The sequence below is a fragment of the Lathamus discolor genome, chromosome 3 (assembly GCF_037157495.1).
Source record: "Lathamus discolor isolate bLatDis1 chromosome 3, bLatDis1.hap1, whole genome shotgun sequence".
NCBI lineage: Eukaryota > Metazoa > Chordata > Aves > Psittaciformes > Psittacidae > Lathamus > Lathamus discolor.
Genome location: NC_088886.1, coordinates 1,145,408 through 1,166,379, shown reverse-complemented (window position 1 = coordinate 1,166,379; position 20,972 = coordinate 1,145,408). Strand labels below are relative to the sequence as shown.

The following is a 20,972-nucleotide window of genomic DNA, read 5'->3' as shown; positions in this document are numbered from 1 at the left end:
CATGATGTGTTAATGCTTTTAACTTTCACACCTACTTCTGGAGAGCCCTGTGTTTTCTGGACTATTTTCTGCTTTGGTTTTAATGGCAATTATTTGATAAATGTCTGCAGCCTGTTCAAATGGGCTTAAAAATATAATCATATCTAGGGTGCCTTTATATTGTAGAATCCCAGAATCCCAGCCTGGTTTGGGTTGGAAAGGAGCTTAAAGCTCCTCCAGCTCCAACCCCTGCCACGGGCAGGGACCCCTTCCACTGGAGCAGCTTGCTCCAAGCCCCTGTGTCCAACCTGGCCTTGAGCACTGCCAGGGATGGGGCAGCCACAGCTTCTCTGGGCACCCTGTGCCAGCGCCTCAGCACCCTCACAGGGAAGAACTGCCTAAGAGCTCAGCTCTTTTCTCCACCCCTATGTTACAGCACTGTTACAGTTTTCACTGATCTCAGCTGTCATCTGAAGAAGGTTTCAGTTCTGACAGCCAAGGTAGGGACACACTGCATAAGGTGTACAAAGTGATGCTCCCACACCTCTGGAAACCGAGAACCCCAAACTGTTACCGGTGAGATGCTGAGAGAGCTCCGGGATACAGAGAGCTGTGCTTACCTGATGGAGAGATGTGTCTCCAGGAAATGGAAGGCTCTGGCTTCCCTGTGGCCAGGCACACCAGGGTAACGTTGCTCCCTTCGTTCACAACGGTGTCAGTCGAAATACGGTATATCTTCGGAGAAACTGGAAGGAAACAAGAAAATGTTGTAATGCAAAGCTGCTGAGATGGCACAATCCCACCAGAGCATGGAGAGGAGAGCTGGGGTACCCGCACTGCCGAAACCATGTGTGGTTCTTGAAACATAACTGTGAAAAAACCTTCTTTAGGTGCAACCAGAGCTATTCCCATCATGTGCACAACAGCTCAGACACAGATCCAGAAAGCTACAAGTAAGAAAGCTCTTGGCACCTCTGTTGGTGCCAAGCAGGTATTGCTCCTGAGTTCCTAGGGAGCTGCTGCTGCTGGATGCTCCTGTCTAAGAGAAGGCTGAGCTCGCTTGTCACAGTTTAAAAAGATGAAATTAGTTTTTTCTTGTACTTTTAAAAACAGTGATGCTTGTCACATCTGCTCCCGGTGTTCCTGGAGAGTCACAGCTCTTCACGCAGAACACTAACATACATTCGTCTCTGCTGCTTTGTGTTACTTTTAAGCTTGCAGTAGCAACGTGGCAAAGAAAATATAAGCTAGACCTTCTATTTCATCAGCAGAACTCTTCACTAAAGTTTGTATTCTGCACTATTTATACATCTGGGCATAAGAGAAAATAGTTCCAAATGGATGGAAAATGGTGGAAAAAATCTCCTACCCTTAAGGGACTGCTCTACACTTTGTAATGCTACATGGGGAGTGAAAGAACTCAGGATGCCGGCAGTGAAGGTAGGAATTCAGGGTTTCAGATGACTCTTTCTGAAGAAATATGTATTTCTTTACATGTCTTATTATTATGGTTGGTATAGGCACACCCTATTGACGTTTCTGAAAAGCACTGTTCTCTACAAGATAAAGAACAGATTCTATACAAATAGCTGTAAAGACACAGATCCTACACATGGGAACCTACAGAAGGTTTCAGAACCTTCTGTAACAACTGCTGTAAAATCCAAGGGCTCCACAAGGTAAATGGCTACCCACACAATGAGGACAAGAAAATGTTTATGATCTTCCTAACCAAAGCCTCTGTCCAACTGGAGCTTTACTCTCCTGAATGCCCCAGCCTTGTCCTACTGGCTTGCTCCATTTGCACACCCAAATCCCACCATCTGATCCCACCTTTGCAACCTGGAATATGTTGTTAACATCCCCTCAAGGTACTGTGAAACTACTTTGTCACATGCACAGCCTGGTTTTGTGCGCTCTGGGATCCACCTGCAGATGTTCTCCAGCCCTTTCCCTGGTCCATCAACTGGAACGATTTCAGTTGTAGGAATGAGCTGGGGTTGGACAGACTTCAAATGCTGTGAATTCCCAGTGCTTGCCTGTGCCTGTGCACTTGTGGGCAAAGAAGACTGAAAGTTTATGTAGAGTGGTTTTAATAAGCAGAGGAACATCATCTTCAGGTGAAACAAGGGCCTGGGGAAGGCTGAACCTGCCCAGTTCCCAAAGCAATGAAGGTCAGCATCACCCACCTTTGAAGTTCAAGCAGGATTGAACTCAGAGATATAACAATGGATTTGGCATAGTCCAACTCACAAAGGTGACAATCCACAATTCCCTACCTCACTTGCTGACCTGGAAGAGCGCACAGTCACTACAGACCATTTTTAGCAACAGACACATTCAGAAGAGTTATTTCCATGTAAAGGGATAATTTATTAATTGTACTTCTTTGCGGATCCCTGCAATGAACCTGCTACTGAACTTCCTCCTGCAGAAGTCTCTTCCATTCTAAAGGAGATGGTGAGCAGCCACCACTGTTGTGTCCACCCCACCACAGCTACAACATGACATGGGATCCCCATGCACTGAAATGGGGTGTTGTTGACACTAGTCTCTTCCACTCCCCCATCCCAGCCCAAGCTAAATGTCATTAGTATTTCAGCTTGGCGACAGACAAAACACTGAGAGGAATTCTTATGATTCTTATTTATGTGTACAGAGAATGAGCAATGAATCTGCTTCCTACAGACACCTGGCGAGGGATCATTCCCTCTGAAATGCAGAGCTCCCTCTGAGAGCAGGGTATCACGAGGGATGGGGCATATGCAGTGGTTTTATTCAGTCTATGGTATTACAAAAACATCTGCCTGCTTCTGAGCCACTTATTTCTTTATCCTTCACGAATGAATGTACTGCCACAAAGCCAAGGAATCAAATCACTCAAAACAGTTCTTCCCACAAGTAAAGATACATAACTGGCTGATGCAGTTTCTATTTGAAACTGTGAAAATATGTTCTAGATTAAGTAAATGCTATGGTGCAGGATTTCCAAACGCATTAAACCTCTTATTCAAGGTTCTGTGCTTTGGAAGGGAGAAAAAGAGAGATTTGCTCATGTCCTGGCGTTACTGAAGTCGTCCCATGGAGGGACTTCTCACACCTGACACTCACTGCAGCTTATCCCGGTGATTTTTATTTGCCTTAAACTTGTCACTGGACACAGAGGACATGGCTGGAGCCTGCTGTGCTGTCACAGGGGTGCCTGGGTGACCACTACAAACTAAAGCAAGTAAAAGAGGTCTCCTGGTGCTCAGGCTGTGCCAGGGTTAGGATGAGGTTTAGTCCAGACTCTTCCCCGTATCCATCACCAGGAAGTAAGGGGTGAAACGCCCACTCAGCGTTGAGTACACTGGTTTAATTAGTGCCAACGATAACAACAGATGAGAAACATGATACCCACAGAATCATTCAGGTGGGAAAATACCTTTAAGATCAAGTCCAACCATTAACCCAGCAGTGCCAAATCCACCACTAACCCATGCCCCTCAGTGACACATCGACATGTATTTAAAGACCTCCAGGGATGATGAATCCACCACTTCCCTAAGCAGCCTGTTCCAGTCAATTAGTAACATTAATTAATAATATTGATTCCAGTGGGAATGGGGAGCTGTTGGCATGCTGGTCCTTCAGCTCAACCGCTGTAGGTCCTGTGAGCAGAGCAGCATACGGATCCAGCAGAAATGCTGCATCATACAAGCAACTGTAATCCAATCTCCCAAGATACAAAATTCCAGAGAAAATAGACTGACTGCCCTGTCACAGGCAGGACTCTAGAACTGAAGCAGTGGGATTTCATTCAGTTCCAGTGCAAAGATCAACATGGTCTACTCTTTGCTGCTTGATGCAAGTGCTCTCCTTGTCCTCCTTTGCCTTCCCTTGCATAAGGTTTTATTCGCTCTTCATCACTCACGTTCTTTTCAAGTGTCCTCACAGCAAGCAGCCTGTTTTCCCTAATGCTCAGGCTCCCAGCCCTGGATTTCCTCCTGCAGCTCCTGCTCTTTCCCTTTCCTCTTTGTTTTCGGGTAGCCACTGGCCAGCCCTCAGTCTCACCTCTCTTGCTGCAGGTTTTTCCTACCATGTTAAACCCCCAAATCTGTATAATTCTGTCAAATACTTTAATTTTGATAGAACTGTATGTTCTAATGGCAAACAAGTGAAAACCTTTCCCTGGTGACTCTACATGGAAACATGGTTATGGAGCACAGAATTTGGTACGAATGAAATTCAACCATATCAAAGTATTTGCGCAGTATATGGCCGGAGAGGTCACTAAGGGTAATTCAGCCTGAGCTCAGACAGTTACAGGCTGTAAAGTTTCCCAGGAGCCATATGTTTTATGAAGCTGCCTGGTCTCATCCTTGCAATTCCAGGCGATGCTCAGGCTGCCACATCTGGAAAACACTTTCAGCAACTAAATACCCCCTCGCTGCTGGGAAATAGCATCTTAGCTCAAAATTGCCTTCCACTAAATTCAGCTTTCAGAAATCATTATGTTTTTGTCTGCAAAAATGAGCATCCCCCTTACTATCAAGTATCTTTCTTATGAGTAAGGACCCGCACAACATAACAAATCACCTCTTCATCTTTCTCTGCAGATGATTCGAGCATCACACGCTTAACTTCTGTAAGGCTTCCTAGATAATATTTGATTCTCTCTCAAGGAATATCTGAATCATCCTGAAATGTGAACAGTGGAACAAGGTGTAATAGCCTTGAGAGAGTTTAACCCGCAGTGTACAGAGGTAAACCCACTACTCTATTTCAGCTTGATTTCCTCTTTCCCTGTGCAGTTATTATCACCTGGACCATTATTCCTCTTATCCGTCTAGCTCCTGGCCATCTGTGGAGGGATGGAGGGGGCAGGAGGCATGGAAGGGGTGAGGATGGCTTGCTGCATGCATCTCCCGTCTCGTTAATAATAGCAGCTATGTGTACAACAGTGTAAGTGCCTGGAGGCATCTCTTGGTCCCATTACATGTCCACCAGTGAATCCCCTTGGAGCATTACTATGGGAATCTCCTCTTAATTTCCTCTTTAAAATTGCATATCTTGTAAGTAAAACCTGGTGTCCCCAGAAGCAGTGCAGTGTCTTCAGGGTTCTGCCTGCTTTGTCTAACCTCACCCTCTCTCCTCCTCCTCATCATCACAGCATGGTTTGTGTTGGAAAGGACCTTAATGCTCCTCCAGCTCCAACCCCTGCCACGGGCAGGGACCCCTTCCACTGGAGCAGCTTGCTCCAAGCCCCTGTGTCCAACCTGGCCTTGAGCACTGCCAGGGATGGGGCAGCCACAGCTTCTCTGGGCACCCTGTGCCAGCGCCTCAGCACCCTCACAGGGAAGAGCTTCTGCCTAAGAGCTCAGCTCAGTCTCCCCTCGGGCAAGTTCAAGCCGTTCCCCTTGGCCTGTCACTACTTGTCCTACCTCTGAACAGCTCCTTCCCCACCAGAGGCTGCAGACCTGCTTTCCCTCCTGGCTGTATTGAGAAGCTGCCTTGTCGAACCAGATCTGCTGTCCCTGCAGCCTGCCTGATGGATGCCAATAGGAGTTGGGCCTCTGTGTCTTACTTCTTCCTGGAGCCCAGAATTATGCATGCCATCATTTGCAGTGGATTCACAGGGAGGCTGTAGTTCATTTCAGGGACTCATTTCTCATTTTCAAGGACTGGAATTATATTCTTAGTTACATTTCTCTGTACATAAATGATGCAGCATAATAAAGCTTTCTGGTGCAATGGGGATGGCTGTAGGGCAGAGCTGCTTTTTTAATTGCTGTTGCATTTCTATGCATGGGAAAGGATGTCTTATTTATAGAACAATCCAGAATTATCAGGCTAAAAATCTGGGGCCTCAGCTTAAGAACACCCATCTCGTTTAGAAGTGCTGCCTTACTGCTCCCCCCATGGAAATGACCCATTATAGTATGTGTAGGATGAAGATTACAACATGTGACTGGACATACAGCTCTCTTTCCTCCAAATATTTCCCCAGATAAAGGTGATGACAAGTTATGAACTGCAGGGTTTTTTTAGTAACATTAATTAAATCATATGATCAGGGGACTGGAGCACCTCCTGTATGAAGACAGGCTGAGGAAGTTGGGGCTGTTCAGCCTGGAGAAGAGAAGGCTGCATGGAGACCTCATAGCTGCCTTCCAGTACCTGAAGGGGGCCTATAGGGATGCTGGGGAGGGACTCTTCGTCAGGGACTGCAGTGACAGGACAAGGGGTAACGGGTTAAAACTGAAACAGGGGAAGTTTAGATTGGATCTAAGGAGGAAATTCTTTCCTGTGAGGGTGGTGAGGCACTGGAATGGGTTGCCCAGGGGGGTTGTGAGTGCTCCATCCCTGGCAGTGTTCAAGGCCAGGTTGGATGAAGCCTTGGGTGGGATGGTTTGGTGTGAGGTGTCCCTGCCCATGGCAGGGGGGTTGGAACTGGATGATCTTGAGGTCCTTTCCAGCCCTAACTATTCTATGATTCTATGATATGGTAACAAACTCCCTTTTTGGGTTATAATGTACTCAATCCCATCTTCTGTGACAATGGAACATATGAAAACTGTGAGTGGAACTGGATTGTAAAAAAGGGAGTGTTACATCTGGGAGCTGGGCAGGAGAGATTTTACCACCAGAATCTATGGAATTGCCAGCGTCACCCTTCCCTGGTGCTGCAAGTCCAGCCTTTGTGCTCATACTGCCTCAGATGCAGCTTTGTGTGCTTTCTTGTCAATAGAGTGACTTTTTGGGAGAAAGAAGTATCATAAAGCTTCTTTTCCACTATCCCCAATACCCTCAAGTTCTTTATCCAAACGCTGGGCTGCAGCCCCCTCTTCCTGTCTGCAATGATAACTTGGGTGTTTTTTCCCTAACCTCATAATTAAGCAATAAGCACGGGGCTGGGGGGGGGAGAAGCTGCAGCACTCAGCAGCTCAGCTGACCGTTTTGTTCAGACTGGAATGAATCTGTTGACCCCTCTGACTGTACAAATGCTCTGCATTTCTAACTGCCAAGGGGCAAACAGCAAGGTGTGCAGACAGGATACAACAGCTTCCAGCATTCCCATGCAAGCAGGAGGAATTTGCTCCTCCAAATACTGCCTCATGCTCCTTCCCATGGATCCCCGAGTTGGGTATTTTCACCCACAGGGGAAATTGACACCATCAGTTCTCTTCCTGCAGCTTTTTGGAGCCTACAGGTTATGAGCACACAGAGTTCTTCATGCCTCCCTCCGCTATATCCAAAATACACAATGGCTGTATATAACCTCTAAATGTACCGTATTCTATAATAGCTTTTACTAAATGCATTACATTTAAGATCATGGTTATAGGCATATAAGGTCTAGTGCATTTTTCTGCCTCCCACAACGCTTTCCTCTCAGACTTCATTATTGGTGTCTATCTCAGTGAACTCTTTCTCCCTGTGCCCTGCGCAATGATCTATTGCAGAGCTACAACTCAGCTTTAACGATGGAAAAGGAGAACTCCAGGTGGGAAGCGCTGTGACTGCAGCCCTGGGTTTATACCCAGTGATGCTCTGTACTCAGCGTGGTGCAGAACACAGAGCCCATCATCCTTGCCTCCAGGGACACAAGATCCCAAAGAACAAGCCCTCTCCAGACTTGCTAAAGACTGGGAGGCCTGATCCAGAAGGAAGGTGCACACTTTCACTTCTTTTTGAGGCTTATCAGCAGGAATTCCACAGTTTTTCAAAGGGAAGATTTGAACAGTGACAAGGCCGAGGATGGAGAATTTTCCGGGCTTCCGAGTGCAGATTAAGTGATTTTCTCCTAAGCACGTGCTTTATTCCTTCCCTAATTGACTGGGCTCTTCTTTAATCTAGGTTTCATAGTGGGGAAATGAAATACAATCTAGTGGAAGACGTCGACAAGTCTTATGACAATGACACCGAGCAGGTTGCATCAGTTCTGCATTTTCCAAAAGAGAATTCGAAAATAGAAGACTGAAAGCCATACATTAACCAAGATAACACACAAGTAAACATGGAAGTGTAGTCCTGCTGTAAATATCATTCTGGAAAAACAGAGATGATACAATACGATCTAGTAGTGACGAAAAATCGTAGCTTTTATTTCTATCAATGGTTTCCGAGGAAGATCATCTTTCCCATGGTAGAAATTAGCTTCTGTGGTATTTCTGGAGCCTCACAGTTTGAGACAAATAATGATTTCTGGTATATTGGCATGCTGCTGAATTTTCTGCTATTTACTGACTGAAAGTGATCATTACATTCAGATCAGCAAAATCCATGTAATTTACTAATTATGACTAGACTGTATGTGCATAACCACAGTGGAAAGTTAATATTAAATATGAATTAAAAGAAATGTTTATTTTGTGTGCATACTTCTCATAAGACCTCTACAGACTCCGAACTACGAGAAGATTTAGCTTTTATTATCTGTTATGCTGAGCTTTGATTGCAGATTAAATCCATTGCTACTCTCCATTTCAACAACTACAATCAGAATCCTTCACCCATGCCACCATGGAAACTGTGAAGGTCAGAAAAAACCTTAAATATAGCAGTAAATAAACATCTATGCAGTGTATAGCTTAAAGAAATGCATAAGAAACAAGCTTAGAAGCAGTTCTGCAGTGTATAGATTAAGGAAATGCATTAAAAAATGATAAGAAGTAAGGATGAAAGATGAATTAAACTCCCAAGTAAATTTTGTGTGATGGTCCAATATGAAAAGTGCTTTTCAGTCACCTGATATTCCTTCTTAAGCTGCTTTTAAACACCTTCCCACCTAGGACAAGATACACCGACTGTAGAAACCACCGCAGGGACCTGGTCTGGTTGCAGAGTCAGTGCTAAGTGATGGACAAGCAGCTGTGAGGGCACAGAACTGATTTGTTCTCACCCACCTGATGGTCTGGTTTTCCAGTTAACTATTTTGAGGGATTTGGGAGTGATTCCCCATTTGCAAGTTTCAAATTGCGGACTTGCGTGTGCCCCATCAAGCATTAAACACACTTTAGACTTGGCTCATTTTCTGGGAGTCAAAAGAAATCAAAATCAAAGCCAAAGATTTCGGTTATCTAAAACAAAGGAGAAAAATAAGTGATTATTTTTTGGTTTGCTGATTAAATTTAAAGTGATGTTGAACATTCTGGAAAGAGATTGACATTCTGGTGAGGCTTCATTTCCTTCTCAGAAAGCAGCCTATTACATGGCTCCACTTAGATCTGATTAATTGAGAGAAAAACACACAGCAAAAGAACACAGAGGGCAAATGATCACAGGTAGCCTTGCCGGCAGTGTGCCATCTCCAGTGTCCAGTATGATCCTGGTGTGCAAACCCATCCCTACACAGTTTAAAATCCATACAATCCCCTTCCTTCACATGTCTGCCTTAACTCAGTCAGCATTTTCCATTATTCCTTCTCTCTGGTTCTGTGTTGAGAATATTGTACTCTGATTAAATAAGTAATTCATCACCATTATAGGATAGAATAAAAAACAAAGAAAAGACTCAAAAAAAGTAGATTTTGGTGTTTTGCACAGGGTTTTTGTTTAAATATTTACCCAAGATTATACCCACTACAGCGTTAAAGATATTAATCACCTTTATTAGACGTGCACAGCAATGGAGCATGGCACGAGGGAGGCAGCCACACGTTTGTATTCCCTGGAGCTGTTTATAACAGAGAGAAATAAATTTGTCTCTGTTTCCAAAAGCAATTAAAGCAAACGGCGTGAGAATGAAGTTCAGACAAGCCTAAAGAGCGAGCTGCAAGAATAAAAAGCCAGGCTGCAGGAAAACAGTAACACTAATAAGAACAACCATCATTTCATTCCACCCTGATGCCACTAAATTCATAGAATCATAGAATCATAGAATGGTTAGGGTTGGAAAGGACCTCAAGATCATCCAGTTCCAACCCCCCTGCCATGGGCAGGGACACCTCTCACTAAACCATATAACACAAGGCTTCATCCAACCTGGCCTTGAACACTGCCAGGGATGGAGCACTCACAACCTCCCTGGGCAACCCATTCCAGTGCCTCACCACCCTCACAGGAAAGAATTTTCTCCTTATACCCAGTCTAAACTTCCCCTGTTTAAGTTTGAACCCATTACCCCTTGTCCTGTCACTGCAGTCCCTGACGAAGAGTCCCTCCCCAGCATCCCTATAGGCCCCCTTCAGGTACTGGAAGGCTGCTCTGAGGTCCCCACGCAGCCTTCTCTTCTCCAGGCTGAACAGCCCCAACTTCCTCAGCCTGTCTTCATACGGGAGGTGCTCCAGTCCCTGATCATCCTCGTGGCCTCCTCTGGACTTGTTCCAGCAGTTCCATGTCCTTTTTATGTTGAGGACACCAGAACTGCACACAATGCTCCAGGTGAGGTCTCACAAGAGCAGAACAGAGGGGCAGGATCACCTCCTTCGCCCTGCTGGTCACGCTCCTTTTGATGCAGCCCAGGATACGGTTGGTTTCTGGGCTGCGAGCGCACACTGCAGCCGGCTCATGTTCATTTTCTCATCAATTCATTGGAAACAGTCTGTCAGCTCCGAACCAGCTGGTAAGTGATAAGAACCTGTGGTCCAAACCTCAAGGCCTTGCGGATAAATCATAGAACCATAGAACAGTTTGGGTTGGAAAGGACCTTAAGATCATCCAGTTCCAACCCCCCTGCCATGGGCAGGGACACCCAGCACTAAACTGGGTCACCCAAGGCTCTGTCCAGCCTGGCCTTGAACATCACCAGGGATGGAGCATTCACAACTTCCCTGGGCAACCCATTCCAGTTGAACTCTCGCTATTGTCCCAGTGCTGGCTGTGCCTGCAGAACGCTGCCCTGATGGGTCCTCACACTCAGGGTGGGTTTTGACCTTGTCCCTGTGACCAGTTCCCTGCTTCCTCCCAGTGATGGGAGCATGGGACAGACTTGGCCGTTACAAGAAGTGTTTGCTTGGAGGTGTCCAGCACTCACCTGAGGCTTCTCACCCCTCTGGCTATGGGACAGCTCACCTGCCACTGACGAGGATGCTGCACTTCAGTGCTACCATCCCCTGCATTCTGACTGCCCCATGGAGTGGCACGCTAGGGAGGGACCCTTGTGACCTGAGCTGTGTGCTGCAGACACTGACAAGCCAACGTGAAACATCGATTTCTCTCTGCAGACAGAACAATTTATCGCTCTGCTTTCCTAACATGCATATTGATTTCATTAACTTGTGTAATATCTAGAAATCACCAACATGACATAAGAAATGGATTATTGTTCTTCTTTTTATGGCTTGGACATAATAATTAGATTTTTTATGACAAATACATAGAAAAATTAAAATGTGCTTATGAGGGTTATTAAAAGCAGTGATGAACTCCATTTGCCACTAATTGAGAATCTATATGACTTTCAGTTTGCAATCATCAGATCTCACAGCATCTGGAAAAACTTCTGCTTTCCAAATTATTCTGTCTTCTCAAAGTTTCATGCATTTTTGCATTTTCATTTGCACAAAGATTTATTGTAATAATTTCCTAATTAAGAAAATTAAAAACCACCACCAACGAAATTCTAAATTCAAGGGACTCTTCATCAGGGCCTGTAGGGACAGGCCAAGGGGAATGGCTTGAACCTGCCCGAGGGGAGCCTGAGCTGAGCTCTTAGGCAGAAGCTCTTCCCTGTGAGGGTGCTGAGGCGCTGGCACAGGGTGCCCAGAGAAGCTGTGGCTGCCCCATCCCTGGCAGTGCTCAAGGCCAGGTTGGACACAGGGGCTTGGAGCAAGCTGCTCCAGTGGAAGGGGTCCCTGCCCATGGCAGGGGTTGGAGCTGGAGGAGCTTTCAGGTCCCTTCCAGCCTAAACCAGGCTGGGGTTCTGTGATTCTTTCCTTCTCATCCTCTCCCCATTTATAGGTCCTGCTGAATTCAGACACTCAAGGATGGATGTGGTTCTGGGCAACCTGATCTAGTTGAAGATGTCCCTGCTCATTGCAGGGAGGATGGACTAGATGATCTTTGAAGGTCCCTTCCAGCTCAAACTACTCTATGACAGATCCAATTCTGTATTTATAAGGATGAAGGACCTTGCGAGGGAACAATCAGACACAATATAATACTCCAAATGTGGAAAAGAAAGAAAAAGTACAAAAAAAGAGGACAGCTAATCAAATGAAAGCCTTTATGGGGAAAAAATAAATCCCAGTTGAAATGTGGTTCTTCAGAGTAAGTAATGTGTCTGAAACATGTGGGTTCTAAGAAGAAGGAAGGGGCTGCATTGACAGCTAGCAGGGTCCTCAACAGGCCATTCTACCATCTGTGGAGCTTGTCACTAACCATCACCACACAACACAACAGTTGTCATCCTGCAGTCACACACCACAGTGGCACTGTGAGGTGTATTCATTAGCAGAAGCAGATGTAACATGTAGGATAGCACCCTGGCTGCTGTTCCACACAGAAGCCAGTGCTCCTAAGTGAGCCCGGTGGCGATTAACCGAGGAGGTGTCTCATGTGCTTGAGGAGCTTCACTCACTGCTCCTGACCCCCAGCCCGGCCATAAATCCAGCCCTGCTCACACATGGTCTGGGAGAGGACACCCTCCAACCCTGCTTGATGCAGGCAGCAGACGATGCAGGACACTTGTGACCCCAAACTGAGAATGAGCAGATTGCAAAGAGTCCCCCTGAAGGCTGGATGTGCCCTATTGCTATCAGTGAAGTCATCAGAGAGTGCAAGTCGTGGCATTACAACACAAAACTCATAAGCTGAGCTTGCTTCCAGTGCTTTAAGAAGCAAGAAACTATCCCACTCTTGCAAACCAGCCCAGATTTTGTCCAGGTTTTAAATAATTTCTATTTAGACAAATCCTCCGCCTCTCCAGCACACACAAACACCGCTCTCATCTGCAGACCTGGGAGCAGTATCGATCCCTGAACACCTCTAAATGCCACATCTGAAACACCTTATTTAAAAATAAACACAACCATAAACATCACAAAAAACTCCTTCCAACACAATCGCTTTTAGAGTTGAACATATTGCACCAGAGTGTCTGTCATAAAGAGATAATTGTGCTTTTTAGTGCTGCAAAATCATTTGTCAACACTCAAAATAACTCTTTGCTCCACTTTTATATACACTTTTTTCCTTCTTTTTCAGAATACATTGGAGTTGCCACACAAGGAATATTATTACATCCTCTTCTGCTCAGCCCTGGTAAGACACACACACACGCACAGACTGGAGAGAGTCCAGGCAAGGCCATGGAGATGATGGACATCCCAGGGAACAGGAGCCACTAACGCTGAGATTGTCAAACAGGAGCAGATGAGCAAGAGTAGATGAATAACAGACGTTTACATTTGTAAGCAGTTTGTTCAGTTTAAAACCAGGTATTTACATTGCTGTATTTTAAAAGGTCTGGGTTTCAGAGGAGAAACCCTTCATGGATGAAGTCCCATGCCAAACTCCCAGCCTAAGGCAAAGGCAAATAAGGTTTTTCTTTAGGAAGCAAATTCCTTGGAAGCCAGGATAAGTGGGAACTGGAAGTTACTGAAAAATTAAAGATCAGAATTTTTCAAGCCAAATTCATCTACAGAGCAAGTTCATTTCCCATGTGCTCAGCAATGTTTTACCACTCCTAAACATCAGTGCCTATGAAACACATTACAGTGACAGCGTTGAACTACAGTACCTCACCTCCTCCTGGCTTCTGAAAATAGGGAGTCCTCACAGAATCCTAGACTGGTTTGTGTTGGAAGGGATCTTAAAGCTCACCCAGTCCCAACCTCCTGCCACGGGCAGGGACCCCTTCCACTGGAGCAGCTTGCTCCAAGCCCCTGTGTCCAACCTGGCCTTGAGCACTGCCAGGGATGGGGCAGCCACAGCTTCTCTGGGCACCCTGTGCCAGCGCCTCAGCACCCTCACAGGGAAGAGCTTCTGCCTAAGAGCTCAGCTCAGTCTCCCCTCGGGCAGGTTCAAGCCATTCCCCCTTATCATATTCATGGCATGTTTTAAATGCAGCCCAACAGCAATACCGTTGTTCCCACCCTAGCTGCACCCAGCACGGTTCACTTAACTGCTTATGAAAGCATAAAGTGCAGGTAACCATTAGATGACTGTCCATGTAGTGTCATCTTTTGTCCAGCTGACCCCCCCCCATTGTTAATCAAATACTGCACAATGTTTTTTTCATGTTTAACAAAATAAAAGAGAAAGTTGAGCTCAATACTTAGTTTGCTGCAAAATACCCCCAAACATATATGCTTTATAGAGAATAGTTCCTACACTTCTGTATCAGTGGGGTAAATAATAGGCAGAAGCAGAGCACAGCCCGTGCTGGTGTGGCACAGATCTTCATTTACGTGGCAATCAGTCACCAACTGGGAAAGCTGAGAAGATTTTTTGCCTCTTTTGCATTTACATGATTAGTTCTTTAACAGCATTTTGATTGAAGAGCATTGCCTGAAGGTCCCCACCTCTGCTTATTAGACACACTTTGTCTTGTGTGCAGCAGAACACTGGCACACTGGTTCTGATAAAAGAAATTATGGGTGGGCTGTGAAGAAAAATGGCCATATCTTGATTCTTCATTTATTTCCAATCCATGTCAAGGCTAAAGCGTGAGGAAAACCTCATAAAAGTGCTACTTCTGGAAGTTTCTGATTCATCTTTTCTCCTCACCTCTTTCATATCAGCAGCAGCACAACCAGCCTTTGTATAAACTAATGTAATATCCTGTATGTATTACCTAGAAATGTGTTATGAAGTATTATCTGTTATCAGTGATCAATTTATTTCAGACCAACTTGAATGTCAGTCGCCAATGATAGAGAAGAGACCCACGTTGCCACAGCTAATGCAGAATTGGCAGGGAAAATCAGATTGAAACTGTGTAAGCAAGTGACCTATCTGTTGTAACTATTGTATTTCTATCAACAGCATCCTGGAGTCACAGGGGCAGGACACAGCTGGATTCCCATCTGCAAGATTCTTCCTATATCATTCATTTTGGCATTGAAATATTGGCCTTTATCTGCTTGACTTGCAGCAGTGTCGCTTCTCAAAGTTCACGATCTATTTTAACCTAGAAGATGATCAGGGACTGGAGCACCTCCTGTATGGAGACAGGCTGAGAAAGTTGGGGCTGTTCAGCCTGGAGAAGAGAAGCTGTGTGGAGACCTCAGAGTATCTTCCAGTGTCTGAGAAGGGTACAAGGATGCTGGAGAGGGACTCTTCATCAGGGGCTGTAGCAATAGGACAAGGAGTAATGGGTTTAAACTTAAACAGGAGGGACTGAGCTGAGCTCTTAGGCAGAAGCTCTTCCCTGTGAGGGTGCTGAGGCGCTGGCACAGGGTGCCCAGAGAAGCTGTGGCTGCCCCATCCCTGGCAGTGCTCAAGGCCAGGTTGGACACAGGGGCTTGGAGCAAGCTGCTCCAGTGGAAGGGGTCCCTGTGGATTCAGCAAAGCAAGGAGGGTTCTCTGCGTCACTAAACCAAAAACACACAGTGGCTGTTGGCTACATGCTCCTCACATGCCACTTCTTGGAGGGTCAGGCTCTCACTAAGGTCTTGTGAGCAACGAGCCCAGCATGTGAGCAGCGAGAAGGATGCTCATATTGTACCTGGAGGACTCTTACCAAGCAAAGAACAATTCATAATGTGCACTGGAATAAATTCATAAACTCAGACAGTGCAACTGCATGAAGGTTCAAGTGATAGAAGCCAGAATGAAAAGGGCTAAATTTATCACTAAAATTACTGAACAAAAAAGATTAAGAAAATCTTATTACCTATGTATCAATTTTATCATTGTGATTGATTTTCATTTAAATACATAAAATTTTAACTTACAACTACCTAATTCAACTATTTTTTTTTCCTAATTCTTAGCAAAATCAAGAAAATTTAACAAAAAAAAATAAGCTAAAACATTGGATGGATTTTTTTCTGTCATAAAATACTAGCTGATTTTCAGGGACTGTTTTTACACTGTTATGCTAATACCTCTGGTGCTTATGCTCTGATGCTCATGCTGTGATGCTCTGAGGTACATCCATGGTCTTCAAAGACTGAAAACAAAAGAGCTCAGCAAAAACCTGCATGTATCATATATATAATTTTATATATATATAAAATATTAAAAATGTATGAGAAGGGTTGGCCCCAAACTGGAAGCAAAGCACCACTTTTCCAAGGAGGGATGCAGATGTTTTTCCAAGCGTGGTGCTTCTGGAACTAGCACATTGGCCCAAATCCCACAGTTATGGCAGCAAATAAAAGCCTGACAGCCAGAACCTGCTCAGGAGGTGGGAAGGACATGCTCTGAATGAAGGCTGATGGGCAGAATTAGTTGTGATGCTGAAAGTTCTTTGAAAGACGAACATGACAGCTTTCTTTTTGAGGCAAATCGAAGGGTCTTCATCTCTTACCCACAGTTACTTTGTCATGCAACCATTTCTCCATCAGCGAAGGAGCAGGCTCTCTGCAGATAATCATTCTTCAATTTCTGATGCCATAGATTTTCCCTATTTTCTGTGACTCATATTGTTCACTTGGTAAATGCAGAGAGAAGGGAAAGGGCGAGCACTTGTTCTCTCTGCAGCCCTTTCATCACTCTCCTACATTTTTTCATTACTGTACTCAATTTATCACTGAGAAAATACAGAAATAGAAAAGTTATATTCTTTGCCTCGAGATGGATTTGTTATCAGCAGTTTGATGCTTTGTGAAGCAAAAGAAATGTAGAAAATAAAATTGCCATTTCTGTTAATTGATTTGCAACCCCCTGGTTTTAAAGCAGAGAACCCTTACCCAGCCTCAACTCTAGCAAGACTTTGTTTTGCTTTCCAAGCTTACCGTCTTTGTCCCATAAGTGGAAGACCGTTCCCAGGCACACTGACATGGCCAGATTGCTGTGTCCCCAGCTCGTAGATTCCCCCTTTGACAGGTTTCTGGTTTCCAACAGAGGGAGCAACTGTGGTCTTCCTGGCTTAACACTGACCACTGCTGGATAAGCCTCATTGGGCATTCGGCAGAGGTTTTGGGGTGCCAAACCCAGCCACCAGCATTCCTTATGGACACCTCAGCTCTCTGCCTCGCTCAGCCTCCTCCAAAGAGTCCTTACACATTCCCACCATGGCACAGCCTGTGTAAGGGCTGATTTGAGCACATCTCCCTGTAACACCAGCACATTTGGGTTTCTAACCACCATTTCAGCTGTACTTAGCTAGCTGGGAGCAATTAGGTGCTTTTCTGTTGACTGCCTAATTATTCTTTTTAACTTCTTAAAGCGCAGCTGAAATTGGTTAAAATGAAAAGCAAATCACTTGATATACAAAAAACCCCCTTACTGATTCCTGCTACCAATAGCACTGTAATGGGATGATGCTGTGTTATGTCTTTCTGGTGTGAAAAACTGAAATAAAAGGAAATGAGAAGAACATATTTCTGCAAGACACAAAGTCCTCAAAGCAATCGTGTCCCATAAACCAGCCTACAACACGTGCAGGTGTGGTTGGGATGCTTTTGAGCTTCAGGGAGAATCCCTCTTCCCAGATAAAGATTGTCAGAGTATGGGTAGAAAAAGAGCTATCTTATTTGGAAATTCTTTCTGTGCAAATAGGGATGAGATTTGTGTCCGTGGGATTTTATGTTCTTTCCTTCTCAAAGAGAAGGAAAACTGCCACAGTGAAATGTCCCTCGGCATACAGAAGGTGCAGAACAGGCCTCCCATCTTCCATCTTTCGTACTCTGTTTTTCCTGCTACCTGGAAAAGCTTTCAGACTTCCCAGAAGCTACTTTCAGCAAGCAGCGCTCTTCAATCAAACCGCTGCTAAGGATTTAATCATGTAAATGTAAAAAGAAAAAAAAGGAGAAAAAAAAAGAATTTAAAAAAAGGCAACAACCTATTGGCTACACAGAAAGTTTCCCAGTTGGTGACTGATTGCTGTCTAAGTAAAAGGTCTGAGCCACAGACAATATTCCACTTCAGCTGCGTTGGTTAAGCTAATTTAGCGCACACTGATATGAAAATACTCTGAGAAATCAGGATTCTTTCTGCACGTCTTCCAGACCACTGAATGTGTGATTCATTTAATTATTTCCTAGGCAAATTATGTCAAATTTACTGTTCCATTTTGATTTCTGCTTCAGAACCTCCCGCACATCCCAACACCCCCAACCCTCTGTCCAGCACTGGAGAGTTGTGGCACGCCTGTCTGACTGCTGCTGTGGAAGGGCTAAACACAACCATAGAAGGGATTCTGGGACGGCTTATCTCAGAGAATCAATGCAAAAGCTTTATACCCAGTAGCAGTGATACTGTTTGAATACTAAAGTTATTCCGATACATTGAAATGTAAATAAAACTTATACACAAAGGTTCTACCTGAAAATCCTCCCCAGTTTAGTATATCCACAAGTGGAATATAATATGATTTTAGTGGTATATTGGTATAGAAACCTCCCCAAAAGAATGACTACAAATATTAAAGTGGTCAAAGGTAAAAGTAGTACAACATTCTGTCTAAAGACATGATTACCCTGCACTGATTTTATACGCCAGCCTGTCAGGGGAGTGATCACTGAGGAAGACAAGGAGAAAAATGTTTACACAAGGTAAGAAAGGAACAACCGAGTAGAATGGGATGGACGTCTGTCAAATACAGCCTGAATACATCGGCTTTACACAAGAAGCAGTCAGAATGCTTCAAAAACCTCATGGTCCACAGGAAACCTGTGAAGGCCTCTCTGTGGTTAAGCAGACTTAGACTGGAAAAGGACAATAATGTACAAGCAGAAATGTGTTGACAGATGTGCATATAGATCTCTTCTATCTGTGAAGCACCATTAAAGACCTGCCTCCTCCCCAAGCCCAAGCCAGCCTAGTCAGATTTCCCTTCTTTTAAAAGGCTCAAGTGAGCCAGCACCGTGCCCTCCACTCCCTTCCCTATCATTACATGCAAGGCATGGTGGCTTAACACATTATCTGGATGGCCTGTTTCCTACTCATTCCAGTCCACCAAAAATATTCTATACCCTTTCTTTCTTCTTATGCCATTAGATATCAGCTACACTGCCCTCGTTTCTCCAGAAGGTGTCAATAATTTGCTAGTTATTACATGAAGACATACACATATCATTATTAAACCCCAACCATTCCTCTTCACTTTTCAGACAAGAAACTAAATACTACATGGTTAAATTTAAAACAAATGGAGAGAAAAGCATCGTTTGGTCAACCTGAGGAGCAATGTAATGGAACAATTCCCAGTAAGCTTCTATTTCCCATTCTGTGTCATTATGGATAAAGTAACAGTTGCGTTCAGTCTTCATGAAATAAAGAAGCTGCTTACTCAGGGCATGCAGGCTGCAGACTGCTCAAGTCGCTGTGCACATTCTGATGTATATATATAGATTTGAAAGATGAATTCAAACATCAGTGGACACAGAGCTTTTCACTGGAATATTTTATACGACATGCTAAAGACCAAGAGAAACAATATAGTATAGAATATCAGAGGTAAACACCATCAGGAATCCTTACAGGCAAAATGAATAACCGAAGGTTTTGGCAGATAAACAACAATAGACTTGCCCCCCTGGCTGTCATGTGAACTATATAAAAGACCTGTGAGGATTCAAGGTGCGTTTTGCCTTTTGGAGCATTTTCTGGGTTGGCTGCTCCTGCAAGGCTGGATGACAGATTCACTCTGTATTCCCAATATAGATATTAAAATAATTTCCCTTGACAGTTCTCTGACTGCATCACTCCCCCTTCTTTGAATCCCAACCATATGTCTCTGCTTACTTCGCATTTTAAGTATCTTGCTGTTATCTGAAAACAACTCGATGTCCTTCACTCCTCAGTACGCGCCCACTCTTGCCCTTTATGACACAGATGTGCATTTCAACAGCCTCCAGAGACACCTGCTTGAACAGAATCATAGACTCGTTTAGGGTGGAAGGGACCTTTAAGCTCCTCCAGCTCCAACCCCTTCCACTGGAGCAGCTTGCTCCAAGCCCCTGTGTCCAACCTGGCCTTGAGCGCTGCCAGGGATGGGGCAGCCACAGCTTCTCTGGGCACCCTGTGCCAGCGCCTCAGCACCCTCACAGGGAAGAGCTTCTGCCTAAGAGCTCAGCTCAGTCTCCCCTCGGGCAGGTTCAAGCCTTTACCCCATGTCCCACCCTTACTTGCTCTTATAAAAAGTCCCTCTCCGTCATCTTCCCCTTCCCTTCATCCACACCAGGGAGCCCCGCAGAAAGCACCATCCCCAGGGAGGGACATCAGGTCCTGCTGCTGATGTGATTTCCACACCGAAGTAGCTGAATCCCACCGCCTATGGAGCTGATGCACCTCACCCGGTGATAACAAATACCAGCATCCCCAGCCATATCACTTCACAGAAGCTGCCAAGTGTTAATTAACTCTTGGGAAGTCAGGCCTTTCGAAGGGGAGTCTTTTCCAAGGGTGACTTAGAACATGTCATGGGCCAGTCATGCCTAGGAAAAGCTTCCGTACCTTGTCAAATGACACGTTAAAAATGGGGCTAAAAGAGAGTCAAGACATCACTTCAACACTCTGTTGCAAGGGAAGATCGGGAGTGTCAGACATCTCTGACATGTGTCAGCCCCACCTTGGGCTGGGGGCTTATGGCAGAGATCTCCCCAGGTGACCTGCTCTGGCTCTGTCTGCCCACAGAACTGGAGGTTTCCTCCTCTCCTGAACCTCCACGCTGGGAGCTCTTCTTGAACACTTTTCCTGCCCTTTGTGTCCTCCTTGTAACAACTGCATTTGGACACTTGTTTTAACCTGCTGAAATCCCCTGCCCACAGGTATGAAACCTGTCATGTTTTTGTTGGGTGCTTTATTTCCTACTAGTATTTACCTTCATGCATTTCAGTTTTACTGTCCTTTGAACTTCCTTTACATCACCTGAAACTCTGTGAAATCATTCTTCCCCAAATTGGGCATCCCATTGCAGCTCAGATTTCACTGGGGACAGGCAAAGCAGACCAGGTAGA

General features: G+C 44.9%; 1 protein-coding gene across 3 annotated transcripts in view; it reads right to left on the bottom strand.

The window, feature by feature from the left end:
- Positions 1 to 20,972, bottom strand: part of NEGR1 (neuronal growth regulator 1) — a 271,823-nt gene that overhangs the window by 100,069 nt on the left and 150,782 nt on the right. For all 3 annotated transcript variants that reach the window (XM_065673034.1, XM_065673032.1, XM_065673033.1), the window contains exon 3: positions 600 to 725. In XM_065673034.1, coding sequence (XP_065529106.1) covers positions 600 to 725 — 126 coding nt within the window. The remainder of the gene's footprint in view (positions 1 to 599; positions 726 to 20,972) is intronic.